At 35.4% G+C, this 21549-nt stretch overlaps 1 protein-coding gene across 1 annotated transcript; it reads right to left on the bottom strand.

The window, feature by feature from the left end:
* Positions 1-483: 483 nt before the first annotated feature.
* LOC124370404 (jerky protein homolog-like) lies at positions 484-1453 on the bottom strand. Its single transcript, XM_046828689.1, has 2 exons — positions 978-1453; positions 484-776 (listed from the first exon to the last, which is right to left on the bottom strand). Exons 1-2 carry the CDS (start codon positions 1451-1453, stop codon positions 569-571), a joined length of 684 nt encoding a protein of 227 aa, XP_046684645.1. The 3' UTR covers positions 484-568.
* Positions 1454-21549: the final 20096 nt, after the last annotated feature.

Below are 21549 nucleotides of genomic sequence, written 5' to 3'. Positions count from 1 at the left end.
TTTAAACTAACAATTTAAAAACAAACACAACTGAAATTAACTTTTAAAAATACAACAAATACAAAATATTTTATATAGTCATGAAAAATAACATTTAAAACAACAAACAAGACATTTCAAAATTTACTATGAAACATTTTAATTTTATATATTAAAATATGTATGATTACAGTAGAACCTCGGTTAACCGAGGTAATTGGGACCGAGGGTACCTCGGATACGGCGAACCTCGGATAACACGGAACGTAACCTAAAAATCGTTACCGGGGCTAAAAATAGCTCAAGATATACTAAAACATGAACAAAAGTTATTAACTGAACTGTTGTTTAGTTTATTAGTACAAGAAATGTTATTAGTACGCAATAAAACGTGAGAGGAAACGGTAACACTCACAATACTAAACACTGTTTTAATATAACACTCAATTTATTGCACAACTGAATACGTATGATATAGGCTACACAATGTACAGAAGTTTAGTTACAGTACAGTATTCCTGTTTACAAAATTAAATCAAAGAAATGAAAATTAATTTACTGTACATTGTACAAAAATAAACAAAGTAAGCTAATCTTTTTTCCCAAAGAAATCAGTTATTGTTTTTTGACTTAGATTAGAGGATCTTAGGCTAGCCGCCCTGTTGCGCCAGCGTCGCAGCCAAACTAAATCGTTTGTTGTTGCGGTTTCTTGTTGTTCAATGTATGCCAGTGCTCCCTCGATCGTTCTTAGACCTTCTGTATGTGATATTTTCTCAGTCGCCCCATCAGGTTCATCGCTGTAAAAAAAACTTTTGTTTTACGTAACCGTAACGCAATCAAAAGGCAGCAGTTGGAATTGGTATGAAATTAGTTTTGGATTGATGAATGGGCAACATTTAACTAAAGTGTAACAAATATACTGTAGTTGTGTTAAAAAATTGATGTTGGATTATGTTTTTATGTTAAAATTTTGCATAAATAAAAAATCAAAAACTTACTTGTCATCATCTTCTGGTTGGTTGAGCATCTGGATAATCACGTCATCAGTTAGGGCCTGATCCTCATCTCCATTGATCCATTCACTGATGTCCTCTGCACTGATGGGCTCAGCCACTGGAAGGTGGTTACAAAGATTCACAAGCTCTTCATTTTCAGGAGGACATGCTCTTGGCTGGTTTTCAGGAGCAGCTGTCTCTTGGCGGCTTGCCTTTTCAATTCCGAAAAGTTTGCGCCATGACCTTCTTATAGTGTCCTCCCTAACGTTATCCCAAGCTTCTGACACCCAGTAGACAACATCTTTCATTGTGATTAACTTGAGAGCATCAGTGACACCCAGCCCGTCCTCTAGCTTCTCCAGTAGATTTCTAAGCAGCCTCTTTTTGTAGTTTCGCTTAAAAGTTTCTAGAACTCCCTGGTCTAGAGGCTGGATGAGGGCCAGTAACGTTTGGAGGCAAAAATAAGGCTCTAATGCCATCGCTGACTAGCTCATCAGCATCTGGATGGGACGAAGCGTTGTCAAGAATAAGAAGGGCCTTGCGAGGGAGTTTTTTGTTCTCCAAGAAAGCTTCAACGACTGGAACGAATTCCTCAAAAAACCATTGTTTGAAAATCCGCGAGTCCATCCATGCGTTTTTCTGGTTTGTGTATGTGCTGGGAAATGTGTCCACATTAGTATTTTTAAAAGCACGTGGCTTTTTATACTTGCCTATTACAACTGGTTTGAGTTTCAAACTTCCTGCAGCATTGGCACATCCTAAAACTGTAACTCGATCTTTAGATTTCTTATACCCAGGAGCTGATGTTTCCTGCTGACTGGCTAAAGTTTTTGAGGGCAACATTCTGAAGTTAAGGCCTGTCTCATCACAGTTGAATATTTGATCGGATGTAAGACCCTCACTCAAAATCAATTTTCTTATTTTTTCTTCAAAAACTGTCACATCAGTTTCATTACCTGAAAGTTTTTCCCAGATATATTAAGTTGCCGCACTCCATAACGGTTCTTCCATCGCATTAACCACCCGGAACTAGCGGTAAAAGGTTCATCGCCATCGCCAAAAGATTTATGGAAATCTAGCGCTTTTGCCTGCAAAATAGGCCCACTTATTGGACTTCCCCTTGCTCTCATTTCCGAAAACCATAAGAATAAAGCCTCGGAAGTTTTTTCATACTCACACTTTTTAAACGTTTTTCTCTCTGAATTGCAATTGGAATTTAAGCTCTGAGCACCCCATTTTTCTAACTCAGCCCTCTTCCTCCTCCAATCTCCGACGGTAACCTCACCAACACCCAAGTCTTTAGCGACTGTTCTTATTGACTCACCATTGTCCAGACGACGAATCGCATTTAGTTTAGTCTCTAAGGACACAACGACACGTTTGCGTTTAGCACTCATTTACACCTACTGTAACTGCACTTAAACACACAATAAAAAAACAGTGATAGACACTTGACTTGTAAAAGTAAACAAAGGACTGCCACTGAGACGAAATGGCGTCTTCGGGCAGACCGATGATGCACGAACACATCCGAGCTGAAGCTGTACACCAGGACAGCCCACTAGATGCGCAATAAGCTACGGAGTCGAATCGGGGTGGTGGGGAGAGCGAGTGGCTCAGTCGCGTCTCGGCATTGAAACAGTTCGCATTGGTCCGGCGGCGAGCGGTGTCGGGTTACAACACCTGCAGCTGCTCTGGCGAGCGGTGTCGGGTGACAGTGCCGTATGCATTCGGCAAAGATAAGCGCTAAGCTACGCAAATATTTGGCCGAGGAAACACAACAGTTGCCAACAATTTACTGTACAGTAGTTTTAACGCATTGCAGGCTAGCGTGCGTATTGCGATAAAAGGAGCACCCAAACGCTCATTACTGTACGTAGTTTGTGCGTGTTTCTTTTGCTTTTTAAATAAAAAAAATCGTCCGAGGACGGCCTCGGTTAACCCGGAGTCTCGGTTAAGCGAGGCTCGGTTAACCGAGGTTCTACTGTAACAAGAAAAAATTAAATGCATTCAAAAAAATAAACTATGAATATAATAAAACAATTTTTAAATTAATTTAACTTTTAGTTATACAATAAATAACTAAATTAATGCATGTACTCCAATTTCCCAACATTTGAATTACTGCTTTCTTTGGAGATGCTGCTACTGGTCCTCTCCTTTCTGTAATCAAACGTTCAAGTATATTAAGAGGCCATCATGTAAGTTCATTCAATAAATAGTTGTTCTTACTATCTCAGACACATATAGTTTAATAAAATAAAATTAGTTTAGTTCATTAAATTAGCATCTGCCTACTTTTATTCTTATAAGCTAATCGAGAGTATTTGGTCAAGATAACATCAAATGTAATCGATATTGTCAAGTCCTCTGGAGAATCACAGAAGAACAACAGCCAGAGAAATCTATAGCTCATTTCATTCTCGAGATGTTCTGCGGACACCTAAACTGAAATTCAATCATACAAAATATACAAGGTACATTACGTATTGTAACAAACTGGGGTTGCATGTAGTTTCAAATCTATAGTTCATTTCATTCTCGAGATGTTCTGTGGACACCTAAAACTGAAATTCAAATCATACATAATATACAAGGTACACTACGTATTGTAACAATCTGGGGTTGTATGTAGTTTCAAATCTATAGCTCATTTCATTCTCGAGATGTTCTGCGGACACCTAAACTGAAATTCAATCATACAAAATATACAAGGTACATTACGTATTGTAACAAACTGGGGTTGTATGTAGTTTCAAATCTATAGCTCATTTCATTCTCGAGATGTTCTGCGGACAGCTAAACTGAAATTCAATCATACAAAATATACAAGGTACAATACGTATTGTAACAAACCGGGGTTGCATGCACAGTTTCAAATCTATAGCTCATTTCATTCTCGAGATGTTCTGCGGAAAGCTAAACTGAAATTCAATCATACAAAATATACAAGGTACATTACGTAATGTAACAATCTGCCTGCGTAATGAAAATGCCTGCTCTGTTATTACATCAATACTGAATAAGCCTAAGGATCAGTTTGACATATATGGAGAACACGTAGCATCAGTGATACGACAGTTACAAACTAAAAGAGAACAGGCCATAGTAAAACATGATATAAATAATATTTTGTTTAAAGCTGAAATGTAAGAGTACGCTTATGGAGGTGCGTTTGATTTCCATTACCCACCGCCACGGTCGACTTCAGCAATTTCTAACCAAAGTGGTTGCACTACAAAATCTGTCTCAAACGAGGATAATTCCAACTCTCTTGATGTAATGCCACCTCAAAATGAAAATCATGAAGAAGAACCTGTTTTTATAACTTTCCTTAGCTTATCAATTAACCTGTTCTAATGGATCATTAATAAAAATTATACTAAATTCAAATTGATTTGTCCAGCTTAATTTATCCAGCACTTACCTTAATGTTTTCTTTCAAGCACTCTATTAAAGCGTCACACACTTCAGGAACTATTATAGAAATTGTACTTTTAGAAACTTTAAACAAGTACTGCAAACTAGCATAGGAATCGCCTGTAGCCAAAAACCTCAAGGTAATAGCAAGTCTTTCTTGGACGGGTATTGGTTTCCTAAAATTACTGTTTTTCCTTCCTTTTTTGTGGCCAACACTAGTTATGAGAAACTCAAAATCTTCACTTGTCATTCGACAAAAATTTTTAAAGCTTCCATCACATCTTATTTCCCCACCCAGATCCACGTCGTCTTTTTTAAGGTCTTTCAATAGATCACTTCCACTATAAACACCTTGTGACGCAAGTGAAGGCCTTACCCAGACCTCCTGGGTTCTCTGTCACATAACAAAACACATGTAGCGACAGCTAGGAGAAGAACATCCTCCTCGTCAGACGACATCTTCAAGAGTGGCTGTCCTAAAATGTGTATGAACATTGCGTGCAAAATATTTCATGATAGTAGCAAAATATAAACAAAGTTTATAAACAATGTTTGTAAACATGTTTTGTTTCCAGTGTAAACGTGGCTTTAAAATGATAATACATTATGCAAAGATTTCCATTCACCAGATCATGGGACATAGTGTCATAGTAGTTAGTGGAATTCAACGACCTAGGTAAATACTCCAAAGTGAACGCAGTCGCAATGATGATAGCCTTTACCATGTAGCCTCTACTGCCAGTGCATAAATAGTATTCATCTGTATTATTTATAAATGGCGGAAAGGAAAAATTAAAATTTTTAAATAGAAATTTTAACAATGCCACTTTATTGTTTCCATGGTGAAGTAAATTAAAAGTTTATTCAAAATTCGAAATTGAAGTGTAAACATGCTACAATGTTTAGGTCTGATTTTCTTATTCATTTTCAGAACTCCAGCTGTGCCCAAATTGTTTTAAATTGCCCTCCACAATGATTGATAGTCGGTTAAAGAGTTGCACAGAAGAAATTTCTTGTATGGATATCATTTTTCGACGTAGCGCTCTGCTGGTCCCAGGCTCAATGGCTGACAGCACAGAAGAAATTCCTAGTATGGATATCATTCTTCGACGTAGCGCTCTGCTGGTCCCAGGCTCAATGGCTGACAGCACAGAAGAAATTTCTTGTATGGATATCATTCTTCGACGTAGCGCTCTGCTGGTCCCAGGCTCAATGGCTGACAGCACAGAAGAAATTCCTTGTATGGATATCATTCTTCGACGTAGCGCTCTGCTGGTCCCAGGCTCAATGGCTGACAGCACAGAAGAAATTTCTTGTATGGATATCATTTTTCGACGTAGCGCTCTGCTGGTCCCAGGCTCAATGGCTGACAGCACAGAAGAAATTCCTTGTATGGATATCATTCTTCGACGTAGCGCTCTGCTGGTCCCAGGCTCAATGGCTGACAGCACAGAAGAAATTTCTTGTATGGATATCATTTTTCGACGTAGCGCTCTGCTGGTCCCAGGCTCAATGGCTGACAGCACAGAAGAAATTTCTTGTATGGAGATATCATTTTTCGACGTAGCGCTCTGCTGGTCCCAGGCTCAATGGCTGACAGCACAGAAGAAATTCCTTGTATGGATATCATTCTTCGACGTAGCGCTCTGCTGGTCCCAGGCTCAATGGCTGACAGCACAGAAGAAATTTCTTGTATGGATATCATTTTTCGACGTAGCGCTCTGCTGGTCCCAGGCTCAATGGCTGACAGCACAGAAGAAATTTCTTGTATGGATATCATTTTTCGACGTAGCGCTCTGCTGGTCCCAGGCTCAATGGCTGACAGCACAGAAGAAATTTCTTGTATGGATATCACTTTTTGGCGTAGCGTTCTGCTGGTCCCAGCCTCAATGGCTGACAGCACAGAAGAAATTCCTTGTATGGGTATCATTCTTCGACGTAGCGCTCTGCTGGTCCCAGGCTCAATGGCTGACAGCACAGAAGAAATTCCTTGTATGGATATCATTCTTCGACGTAGCGCTCTGCTGGTCCCAGGCTCAATGGCTGACAGCACAGAAGAAATTCCTTGTATGGGTATCATTCTTCGACGTAGCGCTCTGCTGGTCCCAGGCTCAATGGCTGACAGCACAGAAGAAATTCCTTGTATGGATATCATTCTTCGACGTAGCGCTCTGCTGGTCCCAGGCTCAATGGCTGACAGCACAGAAGAAATTCCTTGTGTGGATATCATTCTTTGACGTAGCGCTCTGCTGGTCCCAGGCTCAATGGCTGACAGCACAGAAGAAATTCCTTGTGTGGATATCATTCTTCGACGTAGCGCTCTGCTGGTCCCAGGCTCAATGGCTGACAGCAATGAAGAAATTTTCTTGTGAGGACATCGTTCTTCCCAAGGTGCCTGATATCTTCCCCGAAAAAACTGGATTTTGCAGTATACTTCACATATGTGCAGCTGGATCTTTCAAAATTTTGTCAAGGAGTGGTCTCAGTTTTGAAACAAGACTGGGGGGTGGTGGAGGGTTGATGTTCATGTAACTGTTACATTTATGTTGTAATTAAAATTTTTAAAACTAATTCTTGTGTACAGATTAATTAAAAATAGGTTAAAACATAACTAGCATTGTTATTTAGTTTTAAGAGAGCTATCGGTTTATATAATGAAAATCGTACCTTGCTATTTGAATTTGTTAGGTTTTACCAGTTTGAAATAATCTATTTGAACTAATTAAAAAAACTGGAAATGTGCTGAAAAGTTACAACTATAAATAGCTTAAGAAAAAACACTTCTTTGGTAACCTTGGATAAAAATTTGGAATTCTGAACAGCAAAACAAATTGTGTAATGTACAACATTGACATTTTGGACCAACTTGTATACAAAAAACAAAATAAATTTAAAACTTTTTTCCAAAATAATCAGTGACATTTAAAATGAGCTCTGGCTCGACTTACCTTTACATTTGAAAATCTTTGGCCCCTACTCCTCCAAAAGTGCCATTTTGGGGTATTTTTTAGTGACAACAATTAATTCTCTGATTCTTTGGGGTTGAAATAAGGGCGTTTTTATTAAAACGAAGAAAGTAGGTTTCTCTGTTCAGCCGCTTTACATTGCGGACGGGTGGTCTGCCTTAGCCTGTATGTCAATAAAGCTTTATGCAAAATTTTCAAGCCTATAGATCAGATCGTTTTCAAGATATTATGTGGACAGACAGAGAGGTAGACAGAAATATCACAGACATTTTTCCAGCTGCTCAAGTGATAGGCTTCTCTGATGATCAGTCAATAACTACTGATCCTAGTTGAAATATCCATTTTGAGGTACTCTAAATGAGTGAGAAGTTCTCCCTGTATTAACTGTTAAGAGGTCACAAGATAATTAAATTATAATTTGTACTAAAAAAAAAGATTTTCATAATTTAAGTTTATGTTGAGATTTGCATCTCTTTATTTTGTGAATGCTTAAATAATTTGGCACAAATAATATATTATATAAAATTATATTATTAATTAATTATATATAAAGCTAGTAGTTCAATATTTAGAAAAGAATTAATTTTAATTTGGGTTAAAAAAAGTTATAATGTGAATTTAATATTAACAGTGATCAAACAAATTATTATAACCAAAATTAGGAAAACTGAAGAAGACCATATTTGCTCCTCTCACAGTTAATCTCAAATACGCTTAACTTTAGGTGTATCCTAGGCCTACTTTTCAATTTCACAACGAATTATGAGGCTCACATATGTATTTTGGAACAATAAATGAAGCTAGGTTTCCTTACCTAGACAATAGTGGTTTATAAGTTTATAGGCCTAATAGTTTTGGGGTGTCTGAAAGATAGGAATGCCACAGCCAAAACTGGTGTCGGAAGGTAGTGCCAGCCTATTTTAAGTATTTATTTGTAAATCTAGAACAAGTAATGTGCAATAAGTGAAGAATATATATTTAAACATATATATATATATATATATATATATATATATATATATATACAGTATATAGAGGCTATATTAAATTGACTTACTTTTTAAATTTACTTTGTCGAAATATGTTGCTTCCAATCAACTCGTGTAATCTGTTGGAACTATATCTGTAAATGAGATAATAAATAAAATGTGAAATTTTACATTTACAACTCTGTAATGATCAAATCTGGGAACGGCCAATGAGACCAATACATTTCACATATCAACATAACCTAGATGCTGTTTACAAGTGAAACGAAGGAATGGGTCTCAATGTCACAACATAATTCTTCGTTTAGCCACTCACACAAACACTTTTTTTAGCAATATTTCCCCTACATCAAGTGTCCCCATCCAAGGTTATTATTTAATAAATTTGAACCAATAGGAGGTTGTGGCGCTATGCAACACCAGAAAGTAGAGACTGGCTCATAGCGCCACAGAATTGGCCCGAGTGCTCACAGCGCCAACACAACCGAATAAATAATCGTATCCAGGCTCACAGCGCCACAGATTTGGTCGAGTGCTCACATCGCCAACACAACCGAATAAATAATCGGATCCATGCTCACAGCTCATAGCGCCACAGGTCATAGCGCCACACATTTGGCCGGAGTGCTCACAGCGCCACAGCTCATAGCGCCACACATTTGTTGTGGCGCTGTGAGCTGTGGCGCTATGAGGCCGCACCCTACAGCACAGTTCTGTTGGCACTGAATGTTACTACACAAACAATTGACACATCGATACAAAATTGAATTACTAAAAATTTGCTGATCTGTTTTTAAACTAAAATTGATGTACTTAGTTTTCTCTGGGCTTAATAACATGTTATTTTTTGAAAACCACCACTGCAGTGCTTTAAGGTCTGAATTCATCTCTTGCTCTATATCATCCCAATTATTTTTCACATACGATAAAGCTGTATCGTCTGCAAAAGATGTAATATTTCCATTTAAATTTGAATCACAAAGATCATTTATGTAGATTATAAAAAGTACTGGGCCTAAAACTGACATTTGAGGTACGCCACATTGTATAAACCCGAAGTCAGTAAAAGAATTATTAATTTTTGACACATTGTTTTCTCTTTGTTAAATAGCTAACAAACCAATAATAAATATTCCCCCGAATACCACATCCGTATAACTTTTGTAAAAGAATTGTGTGATCTACAGTATCAAACGCTTTTTTAATACCTAAAAAATAAACCACTAACTTTCTGGTGATTCTTGTCGTTGGAAGTGGTAGTCGTCTTGCTCCAAAGGTCTGTAGTTCATTTTCGAGGTATATGTTGTCTGCATTTTCAGTCAGCCTATCTACATTAATGTCACCCATTAAAACAAGGACTTTGCCTTCTGCTTGAAAAGAGGCAAGTATTTCAGATAAAACATCAACAGCCAGTTTGGGCTGTCCTCCTGGAGAGCGGTAAATACCCAGTAAGTAAAGTGTTTTATTTTTTATTTTTACTAATGCCGTTTCCATGATCAACTCTATGCTTTGGTTTGAGATATTTACTTCTTCTACCTCTGTATTAGCAAATTATTGGATGTATATTGCAACTCCCCCCGATCTGTGTTCTTTTCGACTGAAGTGTGTTATTAGATTATACCCACTGATTTTGTAAGTAATAACTCCTCTGTACTCAGTCCATGCTCAGTAAGTACCAGAAAAGTAGGTTCGAGGTCACTCATTAAGTGATTTATTCTTTCTATCTTTTTTCTTAAGCCTTGAACATTCTGGTGGAAGATGGTGATGGGAGTTGTTCTGGTTTTTGAAGTAGTGGCCTGGGACCTAGCTACTTTAATTTGCTGTTTATTAAGTCGTGGTCTAAAAAATGTTTTGGGTGTTGTAGCAGGTCATTTGTGGTAGAGTACGTTGTTGGAGGTGTCAGTTCGACTGAGGTGAGGGATGGTTGATCTGGATCTTTAAGGTGTGGTAATGAAGCAGGTGAACTCAAGTAGCCACAGTGCTTGACCATGTGGTTCTTGAAAAACACAATGTGTTTAGAGAAGAGCTCACAGGTCTCATCCTTGGCCCTTTGCTTTGAGTTCAAAGGTGGGTTTTTAGACATTTTCCGGACATTTTCTGCAGAAGACACTGGTGTAGTCTCGGTTGGCTCTATATGGTGGGGACTAACTGCTGGTATGTGAGCAGCTTTTTTGTTTTGCTTACACACTCTATTTTTAGCAACTTGTAGGGAAACACTGAAGTGGTTGTTTGGAGTTGTGATTTAATTTTGTTAGAGGGTATGTGCTTGGTGGCCTGGGCTGGAGTCCATCTGCATGATTCTGCAACTGGTTCTGTAGTATTTTAATAGAGTTCTCAACTTGATCTTGTCGGGCTTTTAGATAGGTCATATCCTGTATTAGGGAATGGTTGCTTGGTTGATCGTCAGTCGGTTTACAAGTGATTGTCAGTGGCAAGGAAACGTCTCTAGTGGGTGGACTTGTTTGTGTATCGACATCTCTGTGTGGGACTTGGTGGATTTCTGTGTTGTTTGTCATTGATTCTAGCTTGGTACTGAGTAATTTTATGGTGTTAGCTAGGATGGCAATCTTGATCTCATAGCTATCAATGATTTTACGTTGATTAATGTCGTGTTATTCAAAGAACTGATGTAGTTGAGTTTGATTTTGTTTTTCTCTGTCTAGTTGGTTTTGCAAGTTTGCCAGTTCTTGGTGCAGATTCTCAACTTTACTTTGACATTTTTCCTTAATTTGGTCCACTTCCTCTAATACTTCTGTAGTATCTGCCAACTTTGCCTCGAGTCTTGTGCACTTTTCAAGGAGTTGGGCCTTTTCTGCTTTTAATTGTAGATTCTCTTGCAGAAGGGCATTTCCTGCTTCAGCCGCAAGAGTCAGAGACAGATTAAGGTCAACCTCATCGGAATTCTCTAAATTTTGAATTTTTTTCCCACTTTTGTAATGGTATATGATGTATCATATACTTGATCCTGTAGAATGTCTTCTTTGTTAAGATGATGCTCATTTTGATTTGTGATAGGGAGCACGCTACACCGTTTGCATTTCCAGGTGGTGTAACCAGCCTTTGAAATTTTTTTAAGGTCAGCACTTATTATTCCCACACATTTTCCATGAAACCAGTTTTTGCAAGGCCCTGTGCAAGCAATTGAGGAGTACTTGACTCCTATACCACAGGAGCCACAAGGGTAGTTTGACATTGTGTAGAAAGTGTGTTATTGAATGTAGAATGTAGAAACAGTTTTTTCAGCCAGGTTTGTCTTATTCCTGTTGTAGAGAAATTTGTTAAAAAAGTATAATATTTATAATATTTTGAGGAGTCAAAATTGTCAAAAAATGGAACTGTCAATATTGTATAAATGTAGTTGATTATTGAAATTCAAAAGTTAAAGAAATAACTGTTTTTGAGTCGAGGTTTGTCAGTCTCCTCCTGTTGTTGAAATTCAGAAGTCAGAAAAAAAAACTGTTTTTGAATCGAGGTTTGTCAGACTCCTCCTGTTGTTGAAATTCAGAGGTCAGAGAAAAAACTGTCAATAGCTTAAAATTGTCTGAATGGTGAAAAATAAAGATTCAGTTTTTTATATCCTGGTTTGGCTGGTTCCAGTAGTCGATAAGTTAAGGTTGTAATACATTATCAATGGTAAACTGATATTTCTTGGTACAAAATTAATATTGTTGTCTATTGCATGGTAAAAACAGCTGGTGTAGAGCTGTTAGTCAGTAGACAGTTGTTTATGCAGAGACAGTTGAGGTAGGCTTTGTAGGTATGTGGGCCACTATTGCAGCGTCAGCACAGGTGTCCTGTCTGTCTGCCAGCTACTTTGTGATGGTGTAGCTCAGTCGAGTGTTACAACAGTATGATACAGTTGGCAGATGTGACGTCACTGCTGGTTACAATATGTCTTAATTGCGTCATTCACTTGATAATTGAGTTCAGTCTAATTTAGAAGTAATAAATAACTCATTGAGTATTAATTTTACTTGGACGTGTTTCAAAAGATTATTATTAAGGAATTTATTCCTCAAAAGTTAGCATGATTATCTTAAAAGTTTATATTGGTTCTAATGTGCAATTCTTTGTCACGATTCTTGGATTTCTTTTCTTGTCTTCCAGGTATGTAAGAAGTTATTATGTATGATTATAATAGACTTACAGTTGATATGTTGTAGTTCTTGTACAGTTAAGTAAGTATTTTGTTGAGTTTACCACTTAAACTTCACTATAATATGGAGCAACTTTCACACTAGATGATGGGTGTCCGCCATTTTGAATTGGTTTATATTAATAGAGGTTATCCAGATATAAAATTGGAAAAAATAGTAAAACAGCCATTCTTTTTTTAAGAGGAAAAAAGGATAAAAAGTATAAACAAAAAATTTGAAATATTCATTATATCGCACATCGGCCTTCAATAGTGTCACAACTAAGAAAAGGTAGTTTTTCAGGAAACGCAAAAAACAAATTTAATTAATCTTCTGAAATCACACAATTAATATTATCACTTGGTAAATTAATATTAATAACTCATAACCAATTGTTTTTGATATATGAAAGGTATTTTGTCATTATACAACTTCTTACCCTATTTATAATTTTTTTACAATTACATTTTGAGTTGTGACATTGTTTTCGAAGTAAACTTGTATAATTTTTTTAGTTAATTTCTTTTTGGGGAAAAGATAAATAAAGATGTTTACATTTTTGAACGTTGTTTTTATTTATAAATAGTACAGAGTATAACATAAAAATTATGTAAAATATATAAGTACCAAAATTTTTTGGTTTTATCAAATTTTTTTGTATGGTACTTTGTCTCCATAAAAAATAATCTTAAATACAATAAGTACTTGGGTAAAATTGTTAACTCTAGAATATAAGTAGTAATAATAATATTAATTGTAATAATTAATGGAAAATGCCATTGTAGTAATTTCTGTAGAACTCTGGGATGAGTTTAGCGTTAAGCAGATCTTGAATGTCTTTAACCTTTCGTTCCCCGATAGCAATTTTCTTTTCATAGGCTGGGCGACAGGTAATCTTCCGAAATGTAATGGGTTTTTTATTTTTTATCTTCTTATTGTAATTGACATCTATCTTTAAAAAGTTTTCCTCTTCATAAGACGTTTTTAAACAAATAAAACCCTAGGATCACTCTTTTGTACTTTAACAATCTTGATGTCTGCAATTTTAATGTCGTTACTATGTAGATTTCCTTGTTTTTGTTTCCCACTTTCTTCTTGACCGTAATTTTCATTAACTGAATTATCTTTTCCTGAAACGTCTGTGGGAGTGTAGCTTAGTTTTTCAAAGTTATCTTCACCTTCTTTGTGTACTGCGGTAAAGTTGTGACCAATCTGCTTTGATACATCCTTCCAATCAATAAAATCCGAATGACACATTACATTTACTTTGTACGGAGTTCCTGTAACCTTTGAATTTTTTATGATTGTTACATACTCTTGAGGAGTGTAAATAGGCCCAGATTTTAATGTCCTTTTAACCTTTTTCTCTATTACCGAATGGACATTGTCTCCCTCGTTCTGGGTGTGTCCTTTTTACAAGAAACTTGTGTGTCAGAGATTTTATATTTAATATCTGAACAGCATAAAGATACATACTAAATACTATAGTGTTTTTCTGCTGTCCGCAGCAGTTATCTGAGTAAAGAATTATTTCAAGCTCGTCATTATTTCTGTCCTGTGTAATGTTTTTTAAATATTCAAACACACATAAAGCTATTTCTACAGCGCCTCTTTTACCTTCCCCCCTCGTGCCAGAAATAGCATTGTACATTTTTGGCTTTGAGGTCACTTATAGTTAAATTATAACTATTAATTTTCGATTTGTAGTAGAACTGTGACACCTCACCCCTTGCAGATGGTAAAACAGCTTGTAAATCGAATACAGATACAACAACGTTATTATTTTCTGCTTCTAAAGTCTTGTCCTTTCTGTTTTTCTTGCCTAGCTAGGTCTTTATTTTTTACATGAGCTGAATAACTTTCCTTCAACCTCTCCTTCTCTTCTGGGTCAGCAATCAGGTAGGCAACACACACGTCGCACTGGTCCTTCTTTGGAACATAAAATGATATATTGTAGGAGTTAAATATCCTAATAAACATGGTTTCATTAGCATGAGGTACATTATTTGCTACACACAGAGCCTTTTGTAATCTCTAAACAAACTTGCGATAGATTTTCCTCCATCTATGAATTCCTTCGATGTTTTGAGCTCTCAAATAATGGCTCTCAACTCTTGGTATACTCTTGATGAAATCATGAACACCGTTTTTTATTTTTGGATTAACTTGCTTTTGGTTCCCATGTTTCCCCTCTTTTGTCAGATTCAACAAAACCATCTTTATTTTTTTTCAATAACAGTACGTATTGCACGATCATTGATATCAAGTGTGGCCTTAAAAAACTTTTTACAAACTCTAATCTTCTTCTCATCGACAGAAAAATAAAAAGCATGGTTACATTTTCTCTTACTGTTCTCTTTTGAGTACCTATATGCAGGCCTGACTTCACTCATCATTTTCGATATAAACTCTCTCTGCAATTGAACTTCTCCTAGTTTCCCAAAACTTTTTAAAAAATTATTTCACGTGTTGGATTGTTAATTTTTGTCGTACATTTGAGTTTGCATGTCATATCACATGGCAATTGTAGAGATTTTTCTTTTATTTCCTTGGGGTTTTTTTCGTGTTCGACAAGTATTTCAACCCACTTATTTGGTTCTGCTTTAGGTTTTCTTCCCTTTTTCTCCTCTAATGATTCAGGTTCTTCGTTTTCTACAATTAAAGCTGGAGCTTCATTATCCAATGTATCCAAAACTTCTTCAACTTGGTCCGAGTTATTTTTTTCTCTCCTTAAAGCAACTGTCTTTTTCTTATTCCTCTGGTATCTTTCTGCGAAGCTTTCATCCTCTGATGAAGAAGACGAATATACAAAATCAGAATCTGCATCCGTATCATCAATAACTTCGTCGCCGTCAGAGCATTCCTTTAAAGTATCTATCTTTTCTGTGTTGTTTTTTATTTTACACAAACGTACTTTCATATCACTAGGGTCATCACTGATTTTAACACTTTCCCACAAACTACTATCTAAATTTTCAATTGTTTTATCCGAATTTTTTTTTTGTACATAATATCCGTATTTTTAACGCATTCACTTGTCCAAAATGAACACCCAGGAGAACTATTGGCATTGGTGTCCATGTTTTTTATTTTTGAAAGATGATCATCTTTTCTATTAACACAAGACTTGTCCCTTATTAACTACCTCTAAAGTACGAGTAATATCAACAATATTAGGACAAGAACTTTCAGTAGATGTTGGTTCATCAACTTTACTTTTTTTTTTTTTGTCTCAAGCTTTATATCTTCTTCAGCGTCAACGTTTTTTACTGCCTTCTGCGAGCTCTGTTATCGCCTTTTTCACTAGATGCCAACCTCGTGACTCCATTTTTAATCTGCAATACACAGATTGAAATAGTTAGTCGCACAAAACAAAATACTGTTTTGTTTGTTTTCTTCGAAACCAATGTCACAAGTCAAAAATATACCCCGAATTTTGTCACGGTTAGTAATAGTTTAGGCTTCAATAGCGGCACAACTCATACTTAATACTCATATACTCATAAAACAGGAAATACACCCAATTACATTATAGCAGTACAAACAAATCATAAGTGGTTTGAGTCCAAGTCCCATATCCATTGTATCACTGGAATATTTATAAGCAAAATAACTATAAATACATATTATTCTAAATGTTACATAGGCACTATTATAAATAAATAAACAATAAATAATACACATTCAGATAAATAACAAATACAGTATATGGTAATGACAATATCAGGAAAATTAGTTTAATAAATTAATGGAATTTTAATTAATAAATTAATAATAAATCAACATTTAATAAATTAATGAAATTTTAATTAATAAATTAATAATAAATCAACATTTAATAAATATAGCTTGAATTTAAGAAATTGTAAAAGGAAAAATATACTATGAAGGACTGGGTATACAAAATTAATGAAATGCATTTCTCTTTAAAGATATTTAAACTGTCCAAAGTGAACATCAATGTCGGATCCACCCAAAAGCATTGCATTATAACCCCTCATCATCCGCAACAGAGGAAAAGACGATCGCATCACTGTGCGTGAGTGAGGTAAATTAAACAAAAACTTGTTTCTGCTGTTAAAGTTCGGTACGCGATAGCTGAGGGTCCCCAAACAGTACGCGTCATCCACCCGACCCCTGGACCAGGCCCCACAGATGTACTTGCTCCCAAGATCCGCCTCCTCAGGCTCAGGCTCGTCCAACCCAAACATCTCCAACAGCTCATTGTATGGAACTAAATACGTGTAAACATTAAAACACTTGAAATATAAATATCTCAAAAACTTCTTTTGCACTCTTTCAAGCATATCATTATAAATTAAATGCGTAGGATTCCATACAATGGCGGCGCTTTCAAGTCTCGATCTGATCAAGGATGTGTACAACACCATAAAATAAAAGACCCGATGTTTCTAAAATTCGCACCTTGTCTCATAATAAAGCCCATCATTCTACTCGCAGCATTCACGCAAGTTTCTATATGAGTACTGAACGATAATTCGTTATCAATTGTAACGCCCAAGTCTTTAACTAAATTGACTCTTGTAATTGATTGTCCATTTAAATTGTAGTTGTGTATTATAGAACTATTTGATTTGGTAAAAGACATTACATGGCACTTTGCGATATTAAAAAATTCATTTTATTTTGGCTAGCCCATTTATACAAATTATCCAGATCAGCTTGTAGTATTTCAGCGTCCCTTATTGAAGAAATGTAATAAAAAAGTTTTAAATCGTCAGCAAATAACAAAGACTTTACTGTTTTAACGTGGTCACACAAATCATAATTAATCATAATTAAGAATAAACAAGGACCTAAATTTGACCCTTGAGGTACCCCAGATTGCACCAAGAAATTAGATGACAAATAACCCCTATAACATACAAACTGTTTTTCGGTTTTATTAAATAAGAATGAAAAAAAAAATGTATTAAGTTACTTGACAATCCATAATGGTGCAGTTTTTTCAATAAAATCAAGTGGTCCACTGTGTCGAATGCCTTGGACAGATCAAGATATATTGCATCAGTCTGGGTCAACGAGTCCAACCCCAAGGAGACGTAATCCGTAAAATTTAATAGGTTTGTGTTAACTGAGCGTCCAGGCAAGAAACCATGTTTGATTAGGAGATACGTATTTACTAAAAAAGTTAAATAAATATTTGTAAATAATGCTTTCAAATATTTTAGCAGGTGTTGACAAAACGGCTACAGGTCTATGATTTTGTATTTGGTATTCCTTCCCGCTTTTAAAAATAGGTGTTACTTTAGTCAATTTCCATTTTTCAGGAAATGTGCTTGATTTTAAACTTAAATTGTATTAAAATTTTTAACGGTTTGATTAAAATATCTTCACAGCCTTTGAATATGTACTGAGGTAACAAATCAGGTCCTGAAGTAGTTTTTGGATTTCAACTTTTTAATAGCCAATTTAACATCCTGGTCCAGAATCAGACAATCGCCACCCGTCATGGGGGTTTCTTTCATTGCCATCTCCACAGTTGGTTCCACTTGGTAATCATTATATACCGAGCTAAAATAGTCTTTAAAACCATCAACAATCAAACTACCATTATTTAATTGAATACCATTATTTTCCATCACAAATAAAGTTTTATTGGCTGACTTTTTACTCTTTATAAATTTCCAAAACTGTTTACTATCTCCAACAATATTATTTTCCGCTTCATGAATAAAGTTATCATAAGCGTCTTTCTTAATTATTGACCTTAAATTTTTAAATCTAATATAGTACTCTTGATCATGAAATTTTTTAAATTTTTTGTGAAATTTGTCTTTTAGTTTTTAAATTTGAAATAATATTTTTAGTAAACCAGAAAGGGAACTTCGACAATTTAGACTTTTTACGAGGGCAAGTTTCATTAATAATCCCGTACACTTTATCATACAAATATTCTAACGCATCGTTAACATCATGTATACTATAAAGTTGAGACCAATCAATTTCTGCAAACTACGATATAACTGAAGAAGTCTGTCTTGTGATAACAATAACCTGTTTGGTCAGGAGACCTTGACTTGCACAATTGTTGAGTAGCGATAACAGACCTCACCTCTATCGCTGGATGATAAGGATCTTCAGCTACAAGCGGATCTAAACATCGTGTCACTTTCGGTATTACTTATATTTGAAAAGATTAAATCTAAAGTTTTATTTTGAAAATTTAAAACTCCATTCTTCAAACTTAAACTCTGAGTATTTAAAAACACATTTAATTCTTTGCATAAGATATCTCCTTGTTGTAAATTATAATTCATTCCAAATATTTGCAAATTGAAATCTCCTACGATTAAAACATAAGAACTATTATTAATGAAATTATTAATTTGTAAACGTTCATAAAAAACTTGATACGTTGTTAAAGAAGCTCTAGGCCGAATATAAACAACACATAGATATAACGATTTACCTGTTTTACTAGACAGTTTTAACCATATATTTTCACAGTTCGGTATGTTACACTACAGGTTATGAATTCTGTTGCACACAATATTGGAATTTACAGCTAATAAAACACCTCCTCCACTAGATAACCCAGTTGCACCCAAATCTCTGTCCTTTCTAAACACATTATATGTATCTGGGAACAATTCACTGGTATGAACATCAGATTGTAAATTAGTTTCTGTTAAAGCTATGATATCGTGGTTACTGGCCATAATATTATTTAAAAATAAATTAATTTTCGATCTGAGGCCTCTTACGTTTTGATAATAAATATTCAAGTCGTTAGAATTACTCAATGCATATCATTGGAGCACTAATAATTCAAACATAATTATATAGCATAACATAAGTTAATAATAACAAGTGTTTTCAACAAATTATAAATAGATAAATATATGAATGCTCTATTGTAATAGATAAATAAACTCAGAATGACTAACAGAATAATAGCTCATAAGTTGGTCTTTTCTATCAATACCACTCATGTAAGTGTTTGTATTCAATTACAGGTAGGGGCTTCACCATTTCAATTCCTCTCTTATTAGTCACTTCCTCCATAACATTTTCATACTGACTACTAATGTTCAAAACATCTCTTTTGTCCTTCCATTTTGCCACCATAACTCCATTGTGATATTTAGCTACTGTTTCACCTCTCTTCAGTTTTTTTTTTACAACTTCTTTGGGATTATCAACTCTGTCTATTCGAAGAGTTCCTGTTATGTAAGTTCTCTTTTCAATAAGTGCTTTTGTCAACTCAATACTATTATAAAAATTATCCGCATATATTGAGTGCCCTTTGTTGAGCCACTCGTCCATCAAATATAGTACTACTTTCTTTGAGTGTCCCTCACCAGAAAGTATGTCCATAGCACCAGCATATATAGCAAACTTCATTACAAGGCCATTAGGTTCGCACAGAACATACAGCTTTATGCCATATTTGTCTTTTGTTTTTTATATATATTGTTTGAATACCAACCGACCCCTCCATAAGACCATGGACTCATCTAGAGATAACTCCTTGCAAGGGGCATAAATACAAGACATTTTGTTATTTAAATATTCCATAGCCGGTTTGATTTTCTGCAATCGGTCAGTTTGGTCTTCAGATGCCAGGTGCATACATCTTAATATAATAAAAAACCTGTCTCTCGACATATATTTACCAAAACATGTATGAAATAATTCATCTTTTATCCAATACTGTTGGAGTTGAGGCAGCTTCATGATGCCAGTGTGGAATAATAGGCTAAGGAAAGTTTTAAATTCAGGCAATGTAATTTCCGGTTTTAGATTTCCATTCAAAAAGTCATCAACGGCATACAGATTAGTCTCCCTGATAATGCTAAGTAAGAAGCAATCGTCAATAACAAGTTGAAAATAATCTATTGGATTGTTGCCAGGCAACGGAACTTTCAATCCTGTAGGTTGGTTGAACAAAAATGTTTTCATCTCAGGTAATTCATCCCACTGTAACTCAACACGGGGAGGTTTTTTTTTTCCCTCGTGTTGTTGCCAGAAGTTGTTGTTGGTGGAGATAAGGGAGGTGTGGGATTGTCCATGTTTTGAAGGCCACTAGGACCGGGCACGTCAATATCGGGAAGACAGGATAAGGCATTACATATACTTACTGAGTTTTCAAGGCCATCACTGTCACTGGTTTCATTTCCACTTGGTTTATAACTGTCCCCACTACTGTACTCATCGGAATCTGATTCTTAGTTTGCATACCTATCTATTTCAGAGTTAGGCAATCGGGATTACGAACATCTAATGGTTCCTTATCACTCATGTTTAAAACTATGAAACAATATACATTAAAAACGAAGGGCAATTTATAATACTATAACCTCTATACACTACTGTCATTAGCCATTAACATCAGCAAACTAAACGTAGGACCGAGGATTGTGGGTTATATGGGGTGCGCGCGCAATGCCGCACTTACGCGTCATCAGCACATGACGAGGCAACTAAATGCCGCACTTACGCGTCATCCGCATTAAACGTGTTAAGCAAAAAACTTTCGAGAGTTGCTTTTCTGTTTTGGAAATTAAGATCTATAATATCTAATGAGTACCTTAGGACTGCGTATTTTGGATTATTCCAATCACATATTGCTTATGGCTTGATATTATGGGGCCATTCTGTAGCTTTGTCAGATCTGTTAATAATCCAAAAAAAGATTATTAGAATCATTTGTCATGCTGCACCATTAAATCATTGCAAATGCCTATTTATACAATTTACCTACCATTATTAATCTCTACATTTATCATATTATATTATACACTAAAGCTAATCTCAGAAACCTTTTCATTAGAAATCAATTTCATACACACAACACCAGAAATAAAAATAAGCTTAACATTCCTCAACATCGACTGACCAAATTTGGAACATCCTATATGGTAAATTGTGTAAGATTTTTTAACAAGCTTCCAGAAAATTGCTCATGTTTACTCCCATAAGTAATTTAAAAAGAAAATTTTATTTGTGGCTTTTAAATAATCCATTTTATTCAATTGACGAGTTTTTAAATATGGATGTCAATATTCAGTTTTAAATCATTGGGTTTTAATTTTAAACT

The sequence above is a fragment of the Homalodisca vitripennis genome, unplaced genomic scaffold, assembly GCF_021130785.1.
Source record: "Homalodisca vitripennis isolate AUS2020 unplaced genomic scaffold, UT_GWSS_2.1 ScUCBcl_161;HRSCAF=1453, whole genome shotgun sequence".
Classification (NCBI taxonomy): Eukaryota; Metazoa; Arthropoda; class Insecta; order Hemiptera; family Cicadellidae; genus Homalodisca; species Homalodisca vitripennis.
This window is presented reverse-complemented; position numbering and strand designations above follow the sequence as displayed.